General features: G+C 38.4%; 3 protein-coding genes across 4 annotated transcripts; 1 reads left to right on the top strand and 2 right to left on the bottom strand.

The window, feature by feature from the left end:
- Positions 1–1,481: 1,481 nt before the first annotated feature.
- On the bottom strand, positions 1,482–5,593 carry LOC102231002 (serine/threonine-protein kinase phg2-like). Of its 2 annotated transcripts, none has more exons than XM_023338574.1 (6): positions 4,883–5,593; positions 2,588–2,740; positions 2,330–2,468; positions 2,157–2,239; positions 1,948–2,045; positions 1,482–1,858 (listed from the first exon to the last, which is right to left on the bottom strand). In XM_023338574.1, exons 1-6 carry the CDS (start codon positions 5,498–5,500, stop codon positions 1,771–1,773), a joined length of 1,179 nt encoding a protein of 392 aa, XP_023194342.1. In that variant the 5' UTR covers positions 5,501–5,593; the 3' UTR covers positions 1,482–1,770. The 2 variants fall into 2 exon arrangements, with proteins under 2 accessions (XP_023194342.1, XP_023194344.1); XM_023338576.1 differs by having other exon boundaries at positions 5,066–5,592.
- Positions 5,594–7,439: 1,846 nt separating this feature from the next.
- On the top strand, positions 7,440–13,246 carry fam166b (family with sequence similarity 166 member B). The gene is made up of 6 exons (XM_005810020.3): positions 7,440–7,722; positions 8,505–8,671; positions 10,320–10,474; positions 11,172–11,298; positions 12,738–12,929; positions 13,064–13,246. The coding sequence occupies exons 1-6, from the start codon at positions 7,661–7,663 to the stop codon at positions 13,147–13,149; spliced, it is 789 nt and encodes a 262-aa protein (XP_005810077.1). The 5' UTR covers positions 7,440–7,660; the 3' UTR covers positions 13,150–13,246.
- Positions 13,241–24,889, bottom strand: LOC106699963 (iporin-like). Its single transcript, XM_023338573.1, has 10 exons — positions 24,649–24,889; positions 19,896–21,169; positions 19,168–19,378; positions 18,167–19,045; positions 16,840–16,916; positions 16,519–16,693; positions 16,320–16,425; positions 16,180–16,226; positions 14,950–15,601; positions 13,241–14,472 (listed from the first exon to the last, which is right to left on the bottom strand). The coding sequence occupies exons 2-10, from the start codon at positions 21,141–21,143 to the stop codon at positions 14,361–14,363; spliced, it is 3,507 nt and encodes a 1,168-aa protein (XP_023194341.1). The 5' UTR covers positions 21,144–21,169; positions 24,649–24,889; the 3' UTR covers positions 13,241–14,360.
- Between the last annotated feature and the right edge of the window lie 1,185 nt (positions 24,890–26,074).

Here is a 26,074-nt window from a genome sequence, read left to right as displayed (position 1 = left end):
TATCTCTGAGCGGCCTTTTTTTCAGTGCTCTGAAATATATTAATTGCAGAAAATTGTAGAACAAAACTATCAAATACTTTTAATAATGCATTCTTATGGGTTTTTAAAGGAAGTATAAATCCATAAAGAGCGACTTAAATATGTTACTATAGTCTGTCTATCCTGAGATCTTTGTTTTTTTAGTTACTTTTACTGAAACATGAGCTCTAGGATGAAAACCCTACCATGCCACACCACCTGCAACATTTTCCAACTCCTTCAAATGTAATCCAAGCCATTCATAGGACGAAAGGCCAATTTCCTCCCAACGAGTTCTGGGTTTTCCTCTGGCTTTGTTTCCAATGAAAGACACCTGGAAAATCTACAAAGGGACTTTAGAGGCTTCCTTGTCAGATAATCGGAATAATTGCACTTAATGCCAGGATTGGTGTTATATAAACTCAATCTACATTTTCCTAAATTATTTCTAATCAAAGTCAAATGGAAAGTATGACTTATTTGGACAACAAATGGTTTTGGTTGATTTTATGACACTAAATTTAACTCATTCAAGTCAATGAATTATATTTGGGTGCTTGTCATTTTCTCCTCCATTGATACTATCACAGCTTTCATTGTTTTGTACTTAATTTCTTTGCGCATAAAAAAATAATTGTCTCTCACAGGAGGTTTTGTGCCAATGCTTTAACCTTCTCTGACCTTGGACCTTGACCTTTATTATTTTGGTTTAATAAGATGGCATTGTACATCCATTCATTGCCAATTCCTGCTAATATTTACAGGCAACTAAAGATAGGTGGTTGCCTATACCCAGCAGTAATTGGGGAAGAGATGGTGAACACCCTGGGCAGGTCGTTAGTCATTCACAGGACAACACAGAGACAAACAAAACAAACAACAATCCATACACACCCTCATACCTAATGGCAGATTAGAGGAGCCTTTTAACCTAACAAACATAACCTGTTTTTGGGCTCTGGGAGGAAGCAGGAGTACCCAGATAGAATCCATGCCTGACCAGGGAAAACATGCAAACTCTATATAGCAAAACCCCAGACTAGGATTTGAACCCAGGACATTTTTGCTGCAAGGTAATGCTGCCATGTTTAATAATATCTCATGTTTCATGAGCTAATACTTGTTTCTAATATTAAACGTTAAGGAAACTGTATACTACATGGTTAACTACAAGGATATGCATAAAGAAACCTAACGGGATGTCATTTTTAAGCATATTCTCTTTGGTTTCTTCTCAGTACAAAGGCTGTAAATAAATAATGAAAGTACATATCCTGACATTTCCTGCTAACTGCCATTTTGTGGCGTTCTCACAACCCCATCTTGATTTCTGGGATTTTTTTTTAATCTCACTGCTAAAAACAAGTAATCTGCTTAGCAATTTAAGTTGTTTTCTCCACTATTTAATACTAACATACATGCATATATACATACATTAACACTTTAACACTTTATATTGTGGGAAAAGATATTTTTATTTCACAGAACAAACAGTAGTGTTAATGAACGTTATTCTATAAATCCCATAGCTTTGAATGTAAAAAAATAACTGTTCAACAGGATATTTTTTATTTTTTGAAAATAACAATAGAAAAGGTAATGCATTCAACTTGATCTATGCCTTATATACAAAACACGTTATTTTGCTGAATAATGAAAGGTTAGGAAGTCATTTACAAAGCAGCATCGACGCTGAGGCTGTTTCCTCTAAAAAACCCCAAATATTAGCTAATGGAAACCGACACTGTTAATTCAATCAGGCGACACTTTCCTTGTCCTCCTGAACAGTTGGCTCAGCCGTCGGCGGGTTGTGGTTTTCTCTGAAGACTGCGTCTGTGTGCTTCACAGATAAAACATTCATTAGTTTGACAGCATGCACTGGAAATACCAAACAAAAGAAAAAAAGAAAAACTTGATTTAATGTCTCACCTCCTACTGTCTGACACAGCAGACGCCACTCTTCTCAAAGACCCAAGTTTTAGCCTCTGGATTATATTTTTCTTGCTTGATTCTTCTTTTACGGATTCCTGTAAAGATATCAAAAGCTTGAGTTACAGCACAGCAGAAAAATTAAATACATTTCAATAAGTAGAGTCCAGCTGCATTGTCTTCAGTAGCTGCTTATGCAAATATCTCACCATCGGCAAAACGTCTTCCTCCTCTATCTCTCGTAGGTCACTCGTACTCTGTCGCTTCCCTCTGGAGCTTAAGTTAAACTTTTCTGCACCAAACACAAACCCTGAGTTAACCAGCAGTTCATTTCCAGACAAGAACAACCACAATATTACCACTGAAGCGAAAGATGCCTTACTTAAATGCATCTTTGAAAAAGTTGTGTCCGAAGCTGATCTCTGTCGGAAATAGCGAGGTTTTTGCTGCTGAGGTTCACTGGGAATTTCCTGTGCATTTTCAAGCCTGGGATGGTCCTCCTGAGCATCTGCTGCATCATGCTGAGAAACAAGAACAGGCTATAAGAAAATAAAGTTGTAGTTTGCTATGTTAAGTATAGAACTGAATAAATGCATATTATGGATTCAAGACTATCATATGAATTCCTTGGAAGCCTCACCTTTTGCTCTTCATGTTCCTGTTGAGTATCTGTCTCTGCCTGCTTTGCTTGGTTTTGCATTTGATGTTTGGCATACAGCTCCATCTTTTGACAGACCCATTCCAAGTAGCACAGACCAGGACTGAGTTCCTTTCCCTCAAAAACAACAGAGCTCTGTACAAATAAATCCAAGGGAAAAAACATATAAATATAACCATAGATCTTGTGAAAGCTGACTGAGTAGATCTACAGTCAGCATTCATATAGACGCCAGTTTCAAAATGGGTGAAAAATACCTTTAGAAAAGGATGTATTTAGATGATTTATGTTGTAAATCATTTTTATATTTTCTGACCAGTTACAGGATAAACATCAACCTCTGATGGATCTATTATCTATGCTAAAACTGTTTGGCCATTATACTTAGCACTAATTTGTATACTTAAGTCTAAGAAAGCTTTCAGTAGAAAAGACAAAGAAAAAGCAGTGAGCAAAACTGGGAAAACAACATACCACTGAACAAGAATTTGGAGGAACCTAATTTAAATCTACTGTAGCTTCTGTCTTTCTATAAAAGGTAGATATGGCCAAGTTTTGCTCTGTATTTTTCTCTCCAATTGAAAGCAATGCTGGCTTAGACATTCAGAGTTAAACTGTGCTATTCAGACTTGACCATTTAGAGAACAACTGTAATATTTACTACTCTTCTGATTTTATTTCTCTATAATGGTTCCTTGTCCAAGTGGTTCTGCGCTATTGTTCTTGTTGATGTTTTTGTTTGCTTACTGTCTTTGCAACCCACTGATTTAGCCTCATTCAAGAGAAGGGATTGGACCAAGTTGTTGCGGCAATGCCTGGGTTCTGTTAAGATAGCTAACCTTTTACCAATTATCATTAAATGATTAAGTGAATCTGACAGTACAGTAATATAAATCATTCTGAAGGGAACAGCATCTATTTGGAGCCTGAATCTACTGACACAAAATGAATCTGCAGGATTTCAAGTGGCTTTATATTTATAAAGTACTTTGGTTTTACTGAACAGTCATACTGCTTTTATAGTTACAAGTCTCATTCACAGAACCATACACACAAATAACCATATATTTATACACCAATGCAAAGACAAATAAGCATCATGGAGTTAAGTACCTTGACTACTAAACTAAAAAAACTAAAAAAATCAACAGATATCAGGGAGCAATCTGGAATAAGGTCTATAATTTCCCTTCTGTAAGACTCTTCAAAACAAGTCACTGTTGCTGACGACTATATAATTGGATATGAATTGGACTGGTTTGTCTAGAAGGTGACAAATTAAATTATCTCCTAAATGAAATTAAAGTTAATTAGACAACATCTAATAAACCAAAATAACCTTGCCAATTTGTAGTTTGTTTGTATTTACTTCTGTTTTAACTGTCAGGACAGGTTTTATTTGCTTGTATAATGTACAAAGGACCATTTTACATAATCAGTCAATGCAGACGTTCATGTTGGTTTCCAGACTCTATTTTTCATAGGGTGTCAGCAACAAGTTTTCGCAGTTAGGTCAGTTATCGGTTCACACTACCTGATTGCATTCCTCAAAAAACTTCAAACATGTTTGTTTTACTGTGACTGAGATCGAGTCATACATACATATAACAACCACAAAGTGTTTGAGTTTACTGCCGTAGGCTGACATAACTTCACCAGAAGAGCATAAAAGACAGAATGACACTTTGCAATCTTCCTGCTTTTCATGCTGAGCAATTATTTTAGCCAGGCAGCAACAATAGAAGAGAAACCTCTGCAAGCACACACCCAATGACTGAAATATTAACATATAAATAAATAAAAAGACATGATCCCATAGTTTCAGCACAACTTCCTGCTGTTACCGATTTTAACTCAGCTCTTAATCAAATTCCAAATCACAGTTCATTTTCTCTGGCTGCTGGTTCAGACATGCCCGACAAACTCTTCAGCGTCCTTCGCCTTGTTTTCATTACGCACACGTCTGCTCCCACCTAGTTAGACTGGTTTTGCATCCATTCCACCGTCACAGACTATGACAGGTTGTGAACATGAAAGATGTCCTGCATTGGTAATACCATGCTTGGCTTAAGTTTAGGAGCGACTTTGTAAATAGGTGTTGCAATCGTTTCAACTGAAGACTTTCCCGTAACATTCTCAAACTTGAGCAATGCAAGACCGTACATGAGGCTGATTCACTGATGAGTGAATCAGCCTCGCTGACACAATCTGCCCTGCATTAAAACTAAACTCTAAGGGATTACAACAGTTTGAATCATGAGTTTGAAAGAATCGTACCTGTGAGATCTGCTCGACAGAGCCTACTAAAAATGGTTTTCTCTCCGTTTCTGACATTTGCCCATTGGGGACAGGTGGATCGAACCTCCTCCTCAAATTAAAACTCGCTGACCTTATACACCTTTTTAACTCAGATGTGTGCTGTTTGGGCAGGGAAGAAGTTTTAGGCTGTTGACTGAGCACCTCATAGACTTGCTTCCACCTCTTGGAGTCAGTCCTTTGTAGTTCTGGTTCTTCTTTTAGGTTCAAGGTTGTGGAGGCCTCTTCTGCTCTGCTGAGACGCAGGTTTGGAGAGGAAGGCGACGAGGAAGACAAAGTAGACATGAAAACAGGTGGCTGAGGTGTTGAAGCAGGAGCGAAATTGTCACTTTGTAGGAGGAATAAATCCATTTCAGTGTTGTCTGTTGACAAAGAACCAGCTGTGGCAGAATTTGGTGTTTCACAGCTGGCCGACTCGACTCCAGAGTCCACAGATTCTGAGCGTGGGTTTACTGCAATGTTGGAGACAGGTGCATGAGGCCCATCAGTGTTATCCCGTCGCCATTGGGACTCCGGACAAGTTCTCTCCTCATATACATAAGCCTCCATAAGGTTACTAAAGCTCCTGTATAAATTCATCTCTGAAAAGGTTCCAGGTTTCTCCCTCAAGTCGTTGCTGAATGCAAAAGGAAAGTGAGCAAGGCTCACAGTGAGGAAATCTCCACAGGTAAGGCGGTGATGTAGGGTTAAAAAAAATCCCTGTGACCTACCTCTGTTGTTTTACCACGCCTCTAAACATCATTACATGTAGATACCTGCTACTAGCTACACAAACAAGCCTCAACCCGTTTACAGGGTTCTGGGAAGTTTTTGTATTTATGGAAGCCCATAAGGAGGAATGCTAACGTCAAACAGAAACAATAATCTGGAGATCTGTCGCTTATCTGTGCTTCAAAAGCTAGACAGCATTACAGAATCCTAAATACATTTCTCAGGGCGATACATTGTTGTCACATGCAAGGGAAAGAAAACGTTGAAAAGGTTCAAACTATTTTGTCAAATCTACAAAGTAAATAAAGCAGGATTTATCAGAAACTGTAGGAATGTGCTGAACTGACCCTCCTGTCCACTGACATAACTGGCATTCCTCAGGTTAAACTCGTGTTAGGTTATCTGGTCCGACGCACAGACTCATTCATATTTTGTTAAAACAAACAAAAAGAAAGATTTTTATTGTTAAATGGAGGAAATGAGTTTCTGTTTGTGAGGGACACATTTATCAGCTATTTTCATTTGTAAAAGTATTGAAACGACTTGAACTTTAGCACATATTATCATTTATGTATATAACATTAATGTATTCTGGGTGGGTCTTACGTGAAAGACAAACACAAAGTACCACATAATTGTGAAGTAACAGGAAAAGAATACTTGGTTTTTCAAGTTTTTTGTAAACACACAATATTCTGGAAATAGTGGCTTGTGTTTTGTCCGGTCCCTTTTAAACTGATTTCCGCACGGTGTAGTGTAACCACTTGCCATCTGTTTGCTAATATACTCCTTTAGTATGTTACTTAAGTTCAGTAAAAATATAATAGTTTTATGAAGGTATTAGAGGTTTGTTTGAGAATATTACTGAAAGAACACTGACGTTTAAAGAACAAAACAAACAGAGATAAAGTTATGGAGAAGATTAAAAAAGGAATTGGTCATAAAACAATAGGCAGTAGTAGAAAACAGCTGTTAACATACAAAGGCATGGCTTTCTTCCAAAACTGACACGTTGGACAAGACGAATTACAATCTGAGAAGCAGTTAAGATGGCAATGGTAACTTTGGTGGAGCTGCTGGGATCCACAGCCCAGGTAAGAGAATCACACGGGAATTATTATTTTAAAATGTGCAATGCACATTTTCCTGTACATTCCATTTCCCTGGTGGTGGCAGCATAATGCTGCGGGTTTGCTTTTATTAAGCGGAGACAGAAAAGCTCGGCTGATAGGAAAATGTAGGGCAATCCTTGAAAAAACAATATTTCAGACTGTAAAAAATGTGAGATTCAATTAGAAGTTTACTTTCCTGAAGGACAAAAAGGTTTGATACATTTTTGGATTTATCTTCATTGTTCATTCTTCATGTGAATATTGTCTACCTTATTTACTGATGTGCTAAATGTACCAATTTTTATTTTACATTTTTATTTGGTCTAAAACACAATTCAGAGCATAAGTAAGCATAAGAATTTGTTCAAAAACAAGAAGTTTTAATTTGAACTTTTTTATTTTTAACTATATTACTAAAAGTTATGCATATAAAAGTACTAATATGATTCTCAATTCTTGAGGCAGATGGATTTTGCTTATTTGCTATTTAAAGCCGAAATCCACCAGGGGTCGTAGCTGAGTAATTTTCAGACATTTCTTTCCAAACTGGTTTCCTGTTTGTGATGTCCGTTTAAAATGTACATAAAAAATATAAAATTGTGTTATTTGGAAATTGAAACTTTGTTTTAGAACTATTTGCTAATACATGTGAATACACCCCGAATAAGAAACTAACAACCTTAATTTTAGTGGAACTCGAGAAAATGTTTATTAAAATTACTAAGGGTTTGTCAGATTCCCGAAATACTAAATAGTCCCCATTTGCTTCATTTAAATTTGTTCTGTTCTGTTCTTGTAGCTCACGTCAGTTGGTCCTGTGACCCATAGGTCGATCCGTGTGTTTGGGTTTAAATTCCTCTGTAGCAACCAGTAAACGGCGAAGAAAGGCTGGGATCCAAACACCTGTTGCTCCAACATGTCTGAATATGCCCGTGAAGTCAAATCTTTGCTGTCACCGGGTCCCTGCTACATCCCGGGGTGAGTAAATGTCCCCTTACAAATAAGATCCGACTGTAAGAATATGATTTGGCGCTCCACTATCAAAACTTCATCAAAACAACGCGCAGTAATAGGACTGAAGGCAGTTACGGTAATTTGAAATGAAAAATTTATCCGGATACATTTTTAGGAATGAATTGTTTTTTTTTATTTCAATAATTTGCAAAGAAAAAACAAATCACTGGAAAGCATTTAACAAATAGGCTACAGCAAATGTATTTATAGTACCTTGACCTTTATCTCATTGGTGTTGGGAATGATCTTGTCTAGTTCGGCTCAGTCCCTTCATTGATGAGATGTCAAAGTACAAATGTTTCGGGTGTCTTCACAGACTGAGTTCTGGTTTAGATTATTTCAGTGTAGGTCAAAGATTTACCCTGAATCCTCATCTAAATTTCCTTGGGGGGTATAATACGTGCAAGACTTTATTTGTCTGAAGGCGAGAGTTTACAGTTGATACATTTTAGTTGTAAAAATCACGTCTTCTGCCTTGATTTACACACTCTTCAGAGCAATCTGAAACCATCTTCTGTGGATTTTAGGAGGGATTCTCCTCTTGTTGGAGCAATAACAACAGTTGGCCTTCTGCAAAATTCTGACACAAAAGGGAATCTGAATCTCATTTGCTGTTTGTCCAGAGTCGTGCTTTGACAATTGCCCCAACTGACCTGACAGAACCTAAACACTTGGAGGGATCTAAGAATAAATTCCCTGACAGAAAGATGCCAAAAAATTGTTTGTTTATTTGTGTTATTAATTAGGTACACAGGGCACTGCCCTGGACTCAGGTTCAGCATGGGCAAACCTTACGGAATGCTTACAGCCGAACTGATGTCTCAGAGGAAATGGTACCCAGAGTCTGACATAGCTCCTCTGCCAGAAAACATTCCTGATGACGTGTGGCGGAAGTCAATACCAGGATACACAGGTACTGAATGTGTCACACACACCAACTCAGAGGATAAGTTGGCCAATTTGCCCTGCAAAATGTAATGATATTGGTGGTTAAAATGCACAAACTATGGAATGTGTTTCTCTGATGCTTGCGATAAGTCTTTGAGTTGTGAACAGCAACATGAGACCAAAGTGGACATCTCTAAGCTGCTTAATTATTGAGGAGAGGCGACAAGTGAAGTGAAATAGTGATACAGCAGAGGGGATTAAAAAGGTCACACGCAGGTGGTTAACAAAACCTGCTGACGGAGGTGAATCATTATGATAAAGCAACAGAAAATATGTCTGCAGCATCTAAAAGTCCCTCAATTTCCCAGATGCTGTCGACTGAGTGGACTCAAATTCACTATGTTGTCCTTTTTGTTTCAAATGTTCTGGTTTTAAATCAAAACAACATAGAAAATAGTACATTTGAATTTAATTTAATTCAAAAATACTTTATATATTCCTGTCATACAGAAGCATAATATAAATAAACAAGAAAGTGAAGCCTAAAGGAAACCAATAATAATATTGGAAATAAAATTAAAAAATTAAATAACAATCATGTTAAGTTAATACAGTTGGAAATTATTAACAAATATTAATTTATATATAATAAAATAACCTGGGAAATATCTTGTTTTTTATTTGTTGGATGCAATATTTGGCACATAAATTTTTTTATCAAGCTATTTATTTATTTATTTCTATGTTTATTGTCAATTATGTCATAGTTAGTAAGAACTAGTCCTCATTTGCTTTCGCTGCTCCCCCTTAAATCCCTGTCTGGTTAGACAGCCGGGCAGAGAGATGTTGGAGTTGGGGGTATGATCAATGGAGGAGCTGGCTTGACCTTCTTCTCTGTGCTCTGTATCCATGATGCCTCCTTTTTAACCCCCTCTAGGATTTAGATTCATAGTTCAGGTATTATTGGAGCTCATGAGATGCTGATCATCTGCTCCAAGTTGTAAAGCTGGTTCCTTGTTGCCATGGTTACGCATCAAAACAATATTCCTGACACTGCATGCTGCCCTTTGCTAACAAGCTTTCTTTATATGCTCATTTAGTTTTTTCACCCTGTAAAAAACAAAACACAACTAATATTTCCAAACTTGCACCGATGCAGAATTTCATGCAAAAGGAGCCTCTACCAAGTATTCAGCGTAAAGACTATCCAAGATATGACATTACTATTCAGAAAGCTCTCTTTTTGTCAAAAATAAAATGTTTTGTTGGAAGTTATTCACATTTTTCTTAGAAATATATTTTAGTAGTTGCAGAAAACCATAATAATAGAAATTAACACAAATTTATTGGAAATATGCAACTTTATGAAATGAATGTATATATGTAATTTTCACTTTTTGAATTAAATTACAGAAATAAGTTAATGTTCTAGGGCTGCACCGTGGTGGAGTAGCACTGCTGCCTTGCAGCAAGAAGGTTGTGGGTTTTAATCCCAGCTTGGAGTCTTTCTCCATGGAGTTTGCATGTTCTCAATATTCAACGATGTTGTATTTCACAATAGAATTGGTGTAAAATTAGACTGCCACCAGAGTCCATATACGCAAATCCTTAATCTTAGCAAAACTTTTGTTGAAATAGTTGAAAACTGAACCCTTAATGTTGATGTTTGCTAGGTTTTATTCCAAGAAGTCGGAACTACTACGGCTGCAACTATAACGTGACCTGTAAGAAAGCACAGAGTGAAGTTTATCTGGCAGATCAGGTGAAGCGCAAGCAAGGATCAAGGCCTCTTCCTACCATCAACACCTATGGCCGTGAACATCTTGAAGTAAATAAATGATCTCTCTTGCACACAAATCTTTAGCTTCACTTCTCTCTTCTTGTCTCGCAATAATGTTGGAAAAAAAGCTGATTCATTTAACCCACAATGCAACCCAAAAAACTTTTGTCAGATGCTCATAATGAAGTCTTATGTATCCATGAGTCTTTTTTTTGTGTTCGACTTGTCTGAAGCTCCAGCAACTGCCTGATTTCACCATGGATCTACCTCACTTGCTCTCTGGTGCCTGTTTCAGTCATAGCAGCTCCCTGCAAATTGAATCATTTTCATACATTTTGCAGATCTGCATTGGTTCTGAATTGCATCGATGCTGGACATTTCCCTTTGGTGATAATTGCATTTCAAAAGGGTTATTGGTGCGATCTGTTTAGTTTATCATCAGTTAATCCCAGCACTACACTTGGATTTAATGGTTTACAAGATAGATTTTTTTTCACTTTTTTACATTTTTGTTACCACTTTTTCAGAAATTTTTAAAAAAGCATACACTGATCAGGTGTAGCATTATGACTACCAATCTAATAGTGCTCTAGTAGTCTACCTTTTGGTGCCAAAACAGCTCACGTCAATCAAAGCATATAGACTCCATCATTCACCTGAAGGTGTGCTGTGGTACCTGGCACAAAGAATTCAGTACATTTGAAAAGTCCTGTAAGTTGTTAATTTTCCTGTAATTTTCACCCAGAGAGCTAAATCTCCGGTGACAGCGGCGTTGGACAAGGTGTTTGTCTACAAGTCCTTAAAGCCTTTCATACCTCAAGGAAGTCCATACCAAATGGAAGATGATAACCCCAAGAAGTACTTCATCCCAGGTACAGAAGACAGAAGAATTTGATGACACTTTATAATTATTCAGATGAGAAGCTCTTCACAATCTTAGAGTTTGATTGTTTTCTTTCTTTCTTTTTTATGGCTGATGCCAATCCTTTAAATTCTAGGCAAATTTTTAAGCCATTTACAAAAAGAAATACATTTATACACACACATACATTTAGAACTTTGAATTTTATGTAAATGAGGACACTTCTTTCTCTGTTAATATTAATCTAAAGTTTTAAAGTTTCACAAGTTTTTGATATAGGCCATATCGGCAGTTACCCTGGGCAGCATTAGAAAGGACCAGATAAAAAAACAAAAGAAAAACATAACATCATTTGTGCTGTGGAGAAGTTTTGTGATGAATTTGTTGAGTAGACATGCCATTTTTCTGCTGAGAATGGGGGGCCTATTTTACTTGCTTTGTGTTAGATTAGATGTATCCCATTCCAAAATAATATCAGACAATTCCCTGTATTTTAAATAGAGGACAGGAGTTTGACCAGGAGGCCATTTATGTAAGTACTGTCCCTGGTTTCTCTCTAGAAAATGTACTACTGAGGAAGTTGCACAATATTCTGGACATTTCCTTTGGGGTAAATGGGTCCAAAAAACCAGCCTGTTGTGAAGGCATAATTACAAAAAAGGGCATTTTGGCAAATGCAGCAACAGTTATTATTAACACATATGAATAATTATTTTATAGCAAAAGGTAAAACTTGGTCAACCAAATAATAATTTCTCAATATTAGCAACTCACATTAGCACACTTCTATATTTTAACATTAAAGTAGTTTATAGATCTCAGTTGAACACAACATTACAAAATATTAAGTTGAATTTTTTTTTATTTCAAAATTACATATAGCTATGCAGATTTGAAGCAGCATTCACAGACATTAATATCAAATAATTTTGGGACCTGTGTCTATGCAATTAAATATATTTTTAATGTTATTTTCACAGTGCAATAATCATATAACAAGTAACTTCACTGAGTTTTAAAACAGGATTTGTGTGACCATGCCTTTTATTTTCTCTTTGCAGGAAGCTTCTGGCATTGTACTGACATTATATTTGACTTGTCTCCTTTGCAAAATTGATATAGTTCATTTAAATTAATTGGTTTTCCTGGATTTAAACTGACTCTTAAGCCAAATTCAACAATTATCAATAGGATTTGCTGTAGGGCTTTTAAAAGACTACACCAAATGTCTGATTTGTGAGCTTGGTTCAGTCTTGATGTGTATTTGGGCTTATTGTTCTGTGGGAACCTGTTATTTTATCCAAGTTTCAACCTTTCGACCTAAAAAGTCATCCTCCAATTAAAAACCAAACTGTTTAGGGCATTGCTTCAAACTTGCTCAATAGGGTTCCCTGGACAATAGATAAGGAGCCATTCTCCTCTTACTTACAGAGTGATGTCTTTTCACAGGGTTTACAGGACATGTGCCATTTTCCCACAACTTCTATGGCAAAGGATTTTCCATCACCACCAATCAAGCACTAAAAGAGTATGGGAAACATCAGAGACGCTTGAAGGCAGACGAAAGGGACCGAACACACCTGCCCACGTTCTATTCATCCAAAAAAGGCGTGATCCCGGGATTCACAGGGCATATACCAGGTCTGTGCTGCAAAACCTTCTTCTACAACAAAGTCTTAAGGTTAACTTTAAAACCTTCAGACCTTGATGTAGAAGCCAATGAAACTTACTGGTGAGCTTAAAACATGATGTATGTTTCTCCAAAACCCCCACAGGATACAAGTTCATGGTGGGAAGTACGCTCGGTCGGCTCTCTGAGATCACATATGGAAAGAGCTTCAGTAAAATCACCGATCCATGAAAGCCTCCCGCTTCCCCTGAAAAAGCACAACAATTCTGTACCATGAGCAACGTCACGGAGCAACCTCCTAGAAAAATAAAACTGATTGCAGTTTAAAGTGTTTTAGGTCTTTATTGAGAGACTGATTGTCACAGGGCATTAGAGGAAGCAACCATGAAATAACAAAAACACTGAAGATGTGAAAAAGAACACAATGTGAAAAAAGTTTCACATTAAAGTCCTCTATTTGCCAAATGTTAAAAAGAAAAAAAAAAACATTTTTCTTCCCTTAATAAAATTTATGAACACGCTGTTAAAACATAGCTGGCACACATTTGATGCATGAATCAGCCACCAGGGGGCTTACTGTAGTGCAGCAAAACAACAATAGAAAAAAATAAAAATAAACAGAAAATTTCCAAAACCAAATGTACATCTAAGCTTTAGATCACTGAAGGATAAGAGCACCTACTGCATGTTTCTTAGTTCATGCACCTACAATGAGTTCATGCTGGGAATATAATAGGAAAGGAAACTGGATAGAGTAAAAGTTGCTGGGTTTGTTATTTTTGGCACTGACATAAATATTTTAGTTTGTTTGTTTTACGTACATTAGAAATAAAAACCTAATCTGTATTGTGGTTTATAGGAACACAAGCAAATACAAAGAAAAGATATATAAGCATCAAATCCCGATTATCCAGATGGCACCTGATTGAATCTTATTCATGAGAAAAATGTTTGTATTTGTTTTTATTTATTTTACCAAACTATGATCAGAAACTGCACAGGAAAAAAGGAGAAAATACACATATGTGTGTTTAATCATATTCTGTGATTCAGAGAACTTGGAATAAAATTGTAATTTATTTCTGTGTCATACACTTAACCTGTCAGATTGTTCTATTGCATGTAACTGTAAAAATTGCACAATTAAATTTTGCACTGACATTTTTTTGAAACATCCAACTTTTAAACTGAAAAACAATTAGAAAAACATCCTTACCTTACAAATAATAATTGTTTCATAAAATCACTAATGGAAAGAAATATTGGTATTCCTGCTGGACAACATTTAGTCTTCTCCCATTACTGTGGTAATTATCCTACTCTAGTGCTTTTTTTGGTGCAGTTTTTTTGTTGCAGAATAAAATGTTTAATTGGGCTTTGTAGAAGTTGTTCTGCATATAAACACTTTGTGTCATTAGAGTAAATAGTCACACACGTATGATTTAGTTTTCAGCACCCAAGCCAGTCTGAGGTGGTCCCAGCTTTATGGATCTAATGGATTGAGCCAAAAGTCCAATCTGAGATCTGTCCAACTGCAGCCACTGAGACGGTAGCCTGTGCATTTGGAAAAGAAAAGCATAGAAGGATGTTAATCAGAGTAGGAAAAATGACAGATGCTACTGACAATTACAGTTGAAAATTAATTAAAATTAAAATTAAGGCTGGGCAATATTGCTTAAAAATAAAATCTGAGACCAAATCCAATTTTCAAATTGAATTGCCTATTCTCCTCCCTTTCTTTTCATTAAAAGAAATTACAAAGGACATAAAATATTTTCAAAATCTGGCTTGTATTTGACTTGAATTCAATGTCCAAATAAATAGAAGCTGTAAAACACACTCATCAAACAAGAAGGTAAACTTTGGTTGGGCTGAAGTCACTCTGAACTATTGAAACCCATTGCAGCATTGGTTAGAAAAATCACATTTTCCAAAAATGAGATCCTCAAAAACAGAAAATTAGATTCATAAAATGGATTTATTGCCCAGCGTTATTTAAAATGTAGTTTTTCATTCATTACTTCTCATTACCTTCGTTTTTGTGCTTCAGTGTGAGGGTGGGACCTTTTCTCAGCTCTGCTAGAAACACCAGCTGCTCCAAACAGCTTGGCCCACCGCAGGCCGCTCTGACAGGGACTGTCTTCCTGGACGGAAGCTGTTGCGTTTTGGCCTCTGCTGTCTTTTTCCACTTCTCTCTCATTCTCCCTACCATCCACATTGGTTTGAAACAAAGTACTTCTATGATCTAGGCTGACGTTCACAGCTTTTGCTACACTTTGCACAAAATCTGGCTTGTTCGACAAAGAAGCCAAAAGCAGATTTCTGTTGTTTTGCATGGCCCCATAATCCTGCTTGCAACAACTTGAACTCTGAGACCGTAGAAACTCTTGCTCTCTCCAGTGTGATTGACTGTTTCGCCTGCTGTATTCTGACTTTCTGTTGGCTTGTATCTTTGGCCAACTGGTCACAAGCAAGGCAGAGCACGGCTGAGGTGGGAGAGCATCACGCTCCTCCGAACACAGCTGTCTTTGACTTAACAATCGTGGCTCCAGGAGAAGATTTAGGTCAAATGGCAGCACTGAGAGCGGCTGAAGGAGAAGAAGCAGCTCCTGGAACAGAGGCCGACAGCGACTCAGTGACGTGAACAGGAACCCCCAGGTGTGGTAGTACGCTGTAACGACATCTGTAAGAAAAAACCCCACAGACATTCCATTGGCTCTGAAAGATGTTTCAAGTAAGAGTCAGAGTTTATGTGTCTGGTCTTGCTTTACTTCTAAACACCCAAATTACAAGGACTGTCAACCAGATTCCACACATTCATCGCAAATAGAGTTTATCTGCAGTACACATCTTACAATTATGTTTAGTTTTTGTAAAGCTCAAGATTGATTTGTGCTTAATCTGAAAGTATCTTGCAAAAGTATTTCAATCACTCCTTTATTATCTTTTTTTGCATTTATGTTTTGCTGTAGAGATTCTAAACTTAGTGGCATAGAAGACACTCCATGCCAACCTCAGAACAGCATCTCTGCGTGAGCAGACTGACCAAATGACTGACATCTGCTTACTGGTCTGGCCCCTGGTGAAAATAATAGAACTGATTCTGTAAACTGGTAAGCTTGGACAGACTAAAAAGCTGTGCATCAATACCAGTTTAAGATAACGCCTGTTTTACTGAAAGCTAGAAGTGGTTGTAATCATACGGGCAGAAGGGATCCTTTGAGTCTTACATTATGGTGCTGTCCCAGTTCATTGGCTCACCTGTTTGACTCTGCAGGTGACTAAGCCAGAATTCCAAAGCTCTCAAGCTGCAAGACAAGAAATAACCACAGAAAGTACAGGCTGTAGATCAACTTTTCATATGGTTCGCCAGAAAGAGCATAAGTGACTTCAGCTCTTACTTGAGAAGGCCCATGAGGAAGGCTCTCAGTCTCATACAGTGGCTGGTGAGCTCGGAGCACCGCTTTATTTTGGAAACGAGGGTGTGGAGGACCTTGGTGGACGAACCTACAGCAGAGATAACAACATCTGTGAATTTATCCCTTAAGCATCTACAAGTATTCAGCCAATCGAAGCACTGGGAAGCAAAACTGCAAATACCCATTCTTGTGGAGATCTCCACCACACTCCAGGAGTGATTGCGGCGCTGGCCAATTATGAAATCCAGCTTGTGGTCCCTCAGTCCATCCTCTAAAATGTTCTGAATTGCAGGACACAAGTGTTCTAGGACGAGGCCAGCTATGGTGGGACTGTACGAGCTGTTACCCAGACGCATCTGTACCACCAGAAAAAAAAGGGACACAGGCTGCTGTAATGTGTGTCCTGCTGCTGACACGAGTTATTTGACTCTTGTGCTGAATTATTGGTGTCACGCTTTCTCTTGGGACGTGTTGTTCTTAGTGCTTAGTTCTGCTGACTCACCTTTTCTTCTGGGTCTCTGCTACTTCCAAAATGAGCCATGATCAGATCCACTGCCCTGCTCACAGCTCTCAGCAAACCTGGACACAATGTACAAGAAACACAAATCTAGACTTCTTTACAGTTTGCTATTTCTGGTAACATTTCTATTAAAACTTCTTAAAGTATTTTTCCATTTATTTCTAAAAGCAAGTATTGGATACTGGGATAAAACCGACAAGGTTCTGACACAAATATTTTAAATATTTTCCAATTATTGATTAAAACATATAAGAAACATTCCTTATTTAGGCAAATACAACTTAATTTTAGAGGAAAAACAAAAGATTGTAGTGTTTTTTCTTTCCTTCTACCTTCATTTCTTCATAAATTTAGTTTCAGGTCATTCTTTAATTATGGAACCTGCAAAAACAGTAAGAAGAGGACTGATAGACAAACAGGTGGACAAACAAATAAATGGATATAACATTTAAACAGTGAATCACTGTCACTTTCAATCAGTGACAGTAACTGAGGTTTGCAAGTGTCAGTATTCCCTTTTTCACTCCTTTGTTTTTTCCATATTTATCTAAAACTGGAAAATACTTAACCAATTCCTCACTTATCAAGTCTACATAGGAACCCGGTATTTAAACCTGACAAACTGCCTTAATAATGTTCTTAATCATTTAAAATGTGAACTCTATCTGAACACAGAGAGTCAGTTTTCCATTTCAGAAGTGTTCCTCTTTTCTGTGCTTTGCTCTGCCTCTCCTCTTTCATCTAATGCAGAGTAGCCCATGCAAATGTCACGGTAAATTCTTTATGTGTGTTGAAGCTGCCTGCAGTGCCGCAACCACTCGTACTCTTTGCTGCTGCGTCAGATGCCTCCGACTATGAATAAATGCTGTGAAAGAATCCAATGTATCTGATTAATTTTGCATTAGGTAGCCCTTGAGGTGGCACTAGGGCAAAACTGATTAGGTATGATTTAAATATTTATCACTGCTCCATCAGTTTTTGACTCATCTTGGAGTCTGCAGTCTCTCTCTGTTTTTTTCTTTCACACACACACTCAGGCTGGGGAGCAGAGAGCTCAACCAATCCTGAGCAGGGATGGTTAAAAATAGGTCATGTTTGAGAGGAAGCCCCTTCAGGGTATTGAAGGCACTGCTGCAGCACACTGAGGTTTTATGATTTTTTTTAGCAGCTTATCCCTGGCAAGATGATACCAACATTGGGCAAATTTTGTTACACTAACAATTTTTCATTTTCATATCTTCCAGATTCAAATTTAACCATAACACATCATTGATGCTTGTTAGTGCCTCTGTCCTGAGGTGACCCTCACCTTTCCTCTGCAGATGACTGATAGACATTGACTCGTATGATGTATCTGGCGAGAGGCAGAACTCTGCAGGCGGCCTGTTGTTCAGGATCAGCGACTGGCTGTGCTGACTCTTAGCTGGCTTTGGGCTGAGCCTCTCAGGCTCATTGTTTTGCTTGGAATGCAGATCTGAGGAAATGAAAGTGCTTAAAGAGGAGAGGCGAGCTGCAGCAATGAGGGGTTGATGATGCTGGAGCATCAGCTGTGATTGTGAGGTTTGGGGAGGCGACAAGGACACTCGAAGGTTCGAGTCAGGTTTTCCAGGTGTTATGTGGGAGGCTTTTGAATGGAAAGCAGTTTTTTTGGGATCCTCGTTAGTATTTTTGGATCCAGAAGTAACTTGCTTTGACTCTGGCTGCAGGGTGATCAGGTCCTGACAGGTGTGAATCCTAACAACGTTGGGTTGATTGTTCGTTGTGCCAGAGTTTAGGCTTGAGCTTCCCTGAGACTCGGCCATCAATTTTAGATTAGCCTCTTGTGATATTCTTTGGGACTTTGGACTCCACATGTGTCTGCGGCTGAAACATTTTGGACTCGGAGTGCAGGTGGAGCAGGTATCGGAGCTGGATGCAGCCTCCAAGAATACTGGGCAGAGGCTCTCCACTGGAGATGGCTGGAATTCGGACAAACACTCGCTTCTTTTCTCCTTGGACTTGAGTCCGTTCAGGGAGCTAGCAGGCTTGCTGCTCTTTTGATTTAGGTACTGCTCAAGCAGGCCTCCTAGGTGTTGAGGCAGATACTGTGGCTTTTCTGCAGGGAGCAGAACGAATGGCTGAATGGGCAAAGAAGTCGGCCTTCGTAGCTTACTGTAGCGTCCCATTTCCTTGTTGCAGCACCAAACACCTGAGAGAAATTAGACATTATCATCAGCAAAACACAGTATTTTAAATTTAGATTTTTTTGTATGTTTTTTTTTATTGTTTCTCCCACAAAAAGAAGAAAGATATCAAACTTTCTCTCCTTACTCATGTCAGTGGCATCTACATCATTGTAATCCCGCTCCTGAATCACAGATGGCTGGGTGGATTCAGCTCCTGTTTCTTGGCATTTATTACTATGTGGGCTACGCTGGCTGCTGCACAGTGAACAAGGCATGTGGGAGAAGCTCTGGGGGCCCTGCAAATGTTGCTTCCTCCAGGGGGCAGTGGAGGTGGTGGCAACCTGGTGGTCGCTTGCCTTAAAAAAGAATATGTATTTTTTTACTAAGCAAGTTTTTGTCATAACTTAGCAATTTACCTGCTGTAATTTTATTTTCATTTTTACCTTTTGTCTTTAATGACATGTTCTCAACATGTTTTCACAGAGAATCCTGTTTTTACATCAGTTTGCCTTTCTATAATAATTATTTTTCTTAAAAATATTTTTGTAGCAAGTGTTTGCTGTCAAGGTTACCATTTTTGCTTTACCTATTGTCAGTTCAAGGTTGTCTTAGATTGTATTACCCAGCGACTGCAGATTTGTAAAACCATAACTGCATCTAATGTGTTATTTTGTTAGTGCAATACATGTTCTTAAATTGATTTTCTGTACTTGCAGTTTAACAGTTTGCTGACATATAATTTTCTAGAAATGAATATTTATTAAGTATTTGCTAAGTTTTACATAGTGAATCTTACATGAATGAAGTATGTTTTGATGTTGATCTGTGTTTCACTTTGGAATTTTGAATCTAAATATCTTTTTACACACCAACCTCCATGTTTTCCTTGGTTGGTCCTTCCTTTTCAGAGTCAAGAGGGGGCAGAATGGTGCTGCTTCTGTCAGGTCCTTCGAGACAGCTGGTGAGACTGGACCAGGCGGGGCTTGGTGACTGGGAGGAGAGGTCACAAGTCACCAGCTTGTAGTACTTCTGGTTTGTCCCCATGGCCAGCGTGTCCTGACTTCGTATGCAGGCAACCAGATCTGTAACCTCCAGCGCAGAAAGACCAGGAGCCGATGGCTCCTGGGAGTAAAGGTTGCAGTTTGAATCTAGGCCGGACGGTGTCGGCCCAGCTTCTTCTCTGTGGGCCTGTTGAGGAACAGGTTGGAGACTGAGGAACACAGACCCCTCAGATGACCGACAGGGGTCAACAGCAGGGCTGCTGAGATCCTGAGGTGTGGCAGGATTGTTGCTTTTGTTGTAGATGGTACAGAAATTAACCAGCACACCGTCTGAGCTGTTACAGGAGGAATCACTCACATCTTCTGTGTGAATGTTGGGCAGCTGCTCTGGGGAACATTTGTACTCTCTGTAAATGTTCTCTTGCAGTCTGTCTGAGTCCTGCTCCAAACAAGTCAGAAGAGCGATGCCAGATCTGTTCACAGCAAAGCCCTGGCATCCTGACTGCAGCAAGTCCATCTGGTTAGACAGCCAGTGTTGGTTCCTTCCCATTCCCAGCATTAATCCTTCATTAATCCATTCACTGTCCAGGTCCTCATGAAGCAGTGCGTCATTACCACCGTTGTTCAGCGACCAGTTGGAGTTTCCATGCAACACGAAAGATGAATCCTCGCGATATCTATGGAGATTGTCTCCATCACTGTCTTCGTCTTCCTCATCCTCATCTAGATCTGGGTTGGGAAGGAACGAGTTGTGTGAGCGCTGGGTGGTTGCAGCTCCGCAGCTTTCCTCCTTGTTGATGGAGCCCGTTTCTTCTGGCGATGAGTTGGAATCGTACCTGCCGCTGCTGTCACTGGTCCCCTCTTCCTCCACCCGATCCTCACGGAGACTGCTGTAGCTGCTGGAAAAGGGCCTCCGTCCACCCGTAAAGCAGTGTTCTCGAGTGAGTGTGTCCTGCTCTGGGAGGGACACCGCCCGGGTCAGACCCGACGAGCAAAGCCGGCTGGGCCTCTTGGCGGAGCTGCACAGGGCCTGGACCGGAAGCTGCCAGGTGGGAAGTTGCACCACTGGGAAGTGGCACGCTAGCAAGGTGTGACCCGGGAGAGTGGATGCTCCGATCATGCTGTCCCCATGTTCCTAAAACTATCCTGCAGAAGTAAAAAACATAAAGGCTTCCATTTAAAAAAATGCTGAGGTTATGCACACTTTTAAGCCAAACGAGTTATCTTTAAGTAGCTTGTACGGGATGTTTGCACCTCTGTTAGAACAAAAACAAAAGCTTTGGATCAGCCTTTTAAATTTTCATTAGTGGTTCACGCCTCATAGCAGATCAGAAGGAAAATAATTCCTGCGAAGCTGCTAGGGTTGTTTTTCCTCCCAAACCTCAGATCTGTGACAGATCTATACCTTTAGAATTTATACAGGTGCTTTGAAACCTGAATAAAATAAAGAAGAAAGCATTGTTAGAAGCAAGCTGAAAAAAACAAGGTGAGAGATGAACACTACGCAGAACTACAGGATGCTGCTAACACAGTCTGCACCACCAGACCTCAAACTCCCTCTGTGATGTGTGCCTCTGGGTCTCCATAATTCAGTCGACCACTACCAAACCCCTCCTTTCCGTTCCTCTCTGCTTGGGCCAACCACGATCACACAGAGTTAGTCAGCTGCTCTGTAACTAGGGCAGCTGCACTGCAGAGATGCTCTGCCGACACTGCTGAAAAGTAAATGCACCTTCACATCTGCTCGGCTGTTTACGAATTTTTACGTTGCAGGATATAACAAAAGACCCAGTTCTTTACCAGGTTCTAGAGTTGATTAAATATAAAATCGAGTCTACAAAATACACAACAGATTACACACTGTCACTGTTAATTAAAGAAAAATGGACCCAAATTAGCTACAATGCCTTGCAGCTTCCATAGGGATTCAGCAGGAATGTGATGCTGATAATCAAATGAGTGAGAAAAAAAGATTTATGTTTGCAAGGTTGTATCTAATTCTAGAGACTAAATATTAAGTTAAAAATGTCATAAGACAAAATAAAATCTTAAGTTATGTTTAAATTCTAGTATTTTTAAAAACTAAAACTAAAAAACACAACATAATTACAAATTAACATATTTTAAGCAGAGGACACTTTTACAAGTAATTTAGAACTTATGACATTTATACTTACAGTAGATAATGTGTATTTATGTTAGAACAGGATAGAGTACTTTCAGTGCCTATTTATTGTTTACTCCATATTCCAAATGCTTCTCAGTAAACATAAAATAATGTCAGAATAATGAAGCTTGTTTAGAAACAAGAAGCCTCGCTTTAACATACGGTAGGTGTGTTCCTGTTGCATTTTTGGTTGAAACACATTTGTTCGTGATTCGGTGAAGTTACTTCTAGTATCAAATAGAGTATCAAAACATTTGCTCAAGTAAGAGTAACAATACGTCAACAATATAATGAAGTAAAAAGTATGATGCAGTAAAACCACTATTAAAAATACTTTTTCTTTTACTCAATTAAATGTAACTGGTTACTACCTACCTCTGCTTCATTTTAAGATAATTTACATTTGCTCATACATGTTTGTTATATGAAAATGGATGGATTTATCCTATCCCTGCTAATTTACAATAGAGTTTGATTCAATTAGAAAGAAGTAGGTCAGCTACTGAGGAGGAATTTCAGGATCCAAGTGGATTAGTCCCGCCTTCATCGGGTTGCAGCACAGAGATGGTTGTGATTAACTGGACTCTGAATGTCTGTCGCTTCATGCCAGCCATTTACAACAGACTGGAGTCACAGTTAAATGGAAGCAGAGGCTGAAGCCCGTTGTGATTATAATGTGGCTTATTATCTCTGATTTCAACCTCTAATGAGACAATATCATCCCAACTCAAAATAGTTTGCATTTACTGTGTAATATTGAAGAGGATAAGGGCGGACTTTAGAACAATTATTTGTCTGGAGAGACATTTGTCTGACATGTAGTGGAAAGTAACTTCTACAATGCTTTGCAAAAATGTTCCTTGAACATTTTGTCATATTATAATCACAAATCATAATGTTAGACTTTGAAGGTGAGCTTTCTCTCCAGGCTGAAGTCTTTTGCAGCATCTAAAAGATTTTCTACCAGGAATTTCCATAAGTATGAATAGTTTTCCTATGGAAATGAAGAAAGTCATTTCCACAGTATGATGCTGCCGCCACCATATTTCAGTGTGGGAATGGTGACATGTTCCTTGTTCTTCATAAAACTTTGTTTTCTAATATTCCCTAAAGAAGAAATGTGAGTCCTAAAATCAAATTATACACAGGCTGAAAGCAATTGTTTCCCATGAATTTTACTAAAGACTATCTAAAAGAAGGGATCTGGATATGTAGACCACAATTTTTAGATTTCTAACTCTATTTCTTTTTTTACTTTGTCTTGTATATGTAAATTTTCACAATCATGTATTCCTTCTCTTTTACTATACATCAAGGCATGTTAGCTTTCAGTATTATGTTTAATAGTCGTTTACATAAGTTCATAATTAATAGGAAGCGTGCATTTTCAATCAGTTTTCTCCACCAAAACATTAAAACAATTACACTACTAGAATTTGTGACCACAATGTCGAAATTAAGAAGAGGTGACTGAAAAACATAGTACACTTAATGATTTTTAATTTGGAGTGCTTTAGTCACAACATTCCTCAGTGATCTCTTTGCCATTGTGATTGTTAAGGAAATATCCACTTTTCCTTAAAACAAATTTGGAGTTATAAAGGTTTGTTTGGATTTTTAATGCCCAGCTCACTCTAAAATGTCCTGCCTTGCAAGGACATTTTAGCCAGGTTTGACATCTAGACCTTAATTATTTTCATTATACAGCTTTATTTAACCTTTTCCTAATTGCACTTTCAATTAAACAACATTAGAAGAAACTAGCACATTTAGCTTGTTTTCTGAAATAGAACAGCCTGGGAGATTAGCAGCTGCCTCATTGTTCTTCACTTGGAAATATCCTTTAATTTTAAAACTGGAAAATTCTGTGCACCAATTACATTTTCTCCCTCCTGCATACCAGTTGCTTCTCTAACACCACGTCTGATGTAATTTCTTATAAGAACTGTCTTAATATTCAACAAAATGCTTCAAAATGGCTAACTGTCAAAGTGAGTCTTTTGAAATAGTAACTTCCACTTGATGAGCTGTTGATCTCACACGTTTGACGAGTAGCTTTGAGATAGATTATCAGATCACTAAGACACATAATTCCTTTAAATGCACCAAGGATGAGCTTCCGCAGTATTTTTTCTTGAGTTTTAATAAAATATGATACTCTGCAAACATTGATCATAAAATATATATTCCTCCGTTATTCTGCCCCGATTTGAAAAGCTAGCACTTAAAATAAGTTATGTTTGTTTTTCATCAGGAAATTATAAATAGGGCAACATGACAGATAAAAGAGCGTCTGTGCACACATGCATAACCAAAGCATCCATGGCAGCAGCACCATTTCCGAAGCAGCTCGGATGCACAACAATTTACTAGCATTAGAAAACAAAAGGATTTTGACAAAAAGAAGCAGATTGCAGCACGTATGCACCAATGCATTAACAACAACAAAAAAACCTACTTGAAAACAGCCGTCAGTCACAGTAGATGTTCGTCTTCCAATTGCAAATTCCTCATGAAAACATTTTACAAGCTTGTTTCTCTTCCAGGTTTACACAAAACTGCATAGTTTCTTAATAATAATAAAAATAGAGCATCCACTTTTAAAATCTATCCATGCTAACTGTGTTGGAGACCCACATGAACCCGGTCCGGCATGTAAATGCGGACACACACGATCATCATCGACCCCCACGCCGCCACATCAGCACCGCTCAGGCTGCCGGAGATGTTACGTCACGGGGTCTTCAGCCAATTAGAAGAGAGAAGAAAGACTGCTACTAAAAGTATCCAGGACACAAGGTAGGATAAATGGCAACACGTTCTTTATAAAAAATAGAACAGAATAGAATACAATAGCCACCTTGTCGTTGAAAAACAAGCGTCAATTAACCATCAGCATCAAACTTTGTTGCGTTTACTCACTACTGCTTAATATCTTAACTATGTGAAGCAGAAAAACAGTTAAGTTTTAAAAACATGAAATATGTCAATAGAAATAATTTTCGAAAATCAATAAATGGGGGATGAAGGACGGACAGACAGACAGACAGATAGTTAGTTAGTTCTAAATGGACAAATGAGTAGAGAAACATAAAACCTCCAGGTCCGTGGACCCTGGGGACCCGTGGACCCTGAGGACCCGTGTTGGGGACCACGGCTTTAGTTGACAGTCCAGTGTGTTCCACCACTCATTTTTTAATTGACCTATGTCACCCTCTACTGGTAAAGGCGTGAGGTAGAGGTGAATAAACTTCCAGATAAGTCACATAAGAACAACCAGCAGAAAAAGTGTCTTTACACATGTCTCAGCAATGAAAGGAGTTTAAGAGTACACCTCCTACTAGCCTATAATGCCACACAAACCCTTGGCATATCTTATCACCACCACCTTCTGTCTAGTCCTCCTCTTTAGATCTTGTCTTATGCTTACTATCCTTTGTGCAGTATGTCTGTATTACTGTTTGAATGACATGTCTGACTGTTTTTCTTGTAAATGTGCCACATTATAGACTCTTATATACAAGCAGAAATATTGTTCACGTATGGGGCAAAGAAAAAGGAAATCCTCAGGAATATTGTTTGTTTCATCAGAATAGTTTAAGAGCTTGTGGAAAGCTCAGGGTTTTCTGCTTTACTTGCAGAGTTCAGTTTGATTTGGTGTAAAGCAGCTGAGAAAGACACAGTCCAAACCGCTTACTGGTTGAAAAGCATAATCGAGTAGATGAAAACCAAATCTTGTGAAATTTCTTTCAACAGTGTGTTCAAATCGTGACTTCAATCAAAGGGAGACATTTAGTAGTTGGTGGTGGGAGACAGAAAAACTCTGGTTAAAACATAACATCACTGTTGGACATTGTCAGTCATGCCTTGCATGAAGCTGTTGC

This window comes from Xiphophorus maculatus, chromosome 8 (assembly GCF_002775205.1).
Source record: "Xiphophorus maculatus strain JP 163 A chromosome 8, X_maculatus-5.0-male, whole genome shotgun sequence".
Taxonomy (NCBI): Eukaryota; Metazoa; Chordata; class Actinopteri; order Cyprinodontiformes; family Poeciliidae; genus Xiphophorus; species Xiphophorus maculatus.
Note: the sequence above shows the minus strand (reverse complement) of the source record. Positions and strands in the feature narration are given on the sequence as shown.

Excerpts from the sequence above, each read along its gene's own strand:
- LOC102231002 (XM_023338574.1), bottom strand. The coding sequence starts at position 5,500 with ATGAATTTATACAGGAGCTTTAGTAACCTTATGGAGGCTTATGTATAT. Across the intron at positions 2,240-2,329 it reads TTTTTCAAAGATGCATTTAA|AAAAGTTTAACTTAAGCTCC; the intron begins GTAAGGCATCTT and ends TGTTTGGTGCAG. Across the intron at positions 2,046-2,156 it reads AGGAAGACGTTTTGCCGATG|GAATCCGTAAAAGAAGAATC; the intron begins GTGAGATATTTG and ends ATATCTTTACAG.
- fam166b (XM_005810020.3), top strand. The coding sequence starts at position 7,661 with ATGTCTGAATATGCCCGTGAAGTCAAATCTTTGCTGTCACCGGGTCCC. Across the intron at positions 7,723-8,504 it reads GGTCCCTGCTACATCCCGGG|GTACACAGGGCACTGCCCTG; the intron begins GTGAGTAAATGT and ends GTTATTAATTAG. Across the intron at positions 12,930-13,063 it reads ATTCACAGGGCATATACCAG|GATACAAGTTCATGGTGGGA; the intron begins GTCTGTGCTGCA and ends AAACCCCCACAG.
- LOC106699963 (XM_023338573.1), bottom strand. The coding sequence starts at position 21,143 with ATGATCGGAGCATCCACTCTCCCGGGTCACACCTTGCTAGCGTGCCAC. Across the intron at positions 19,379-19,895 it reads CAACCAAGGAAAACATGGAG|GCAAGCGACCACCAGGTTGC; the intron begins GTTGGTGTGTAA and ends TTCTTTTTTAAG. Across the intron at positions 16,694-16,839 it reads GCAGAGACCCAGAAGAAAAG|ATGCGTCTGGGTAACAGCTC; the intron begins GTGAGTCAGCAG and ends CTGGTGGTACAG.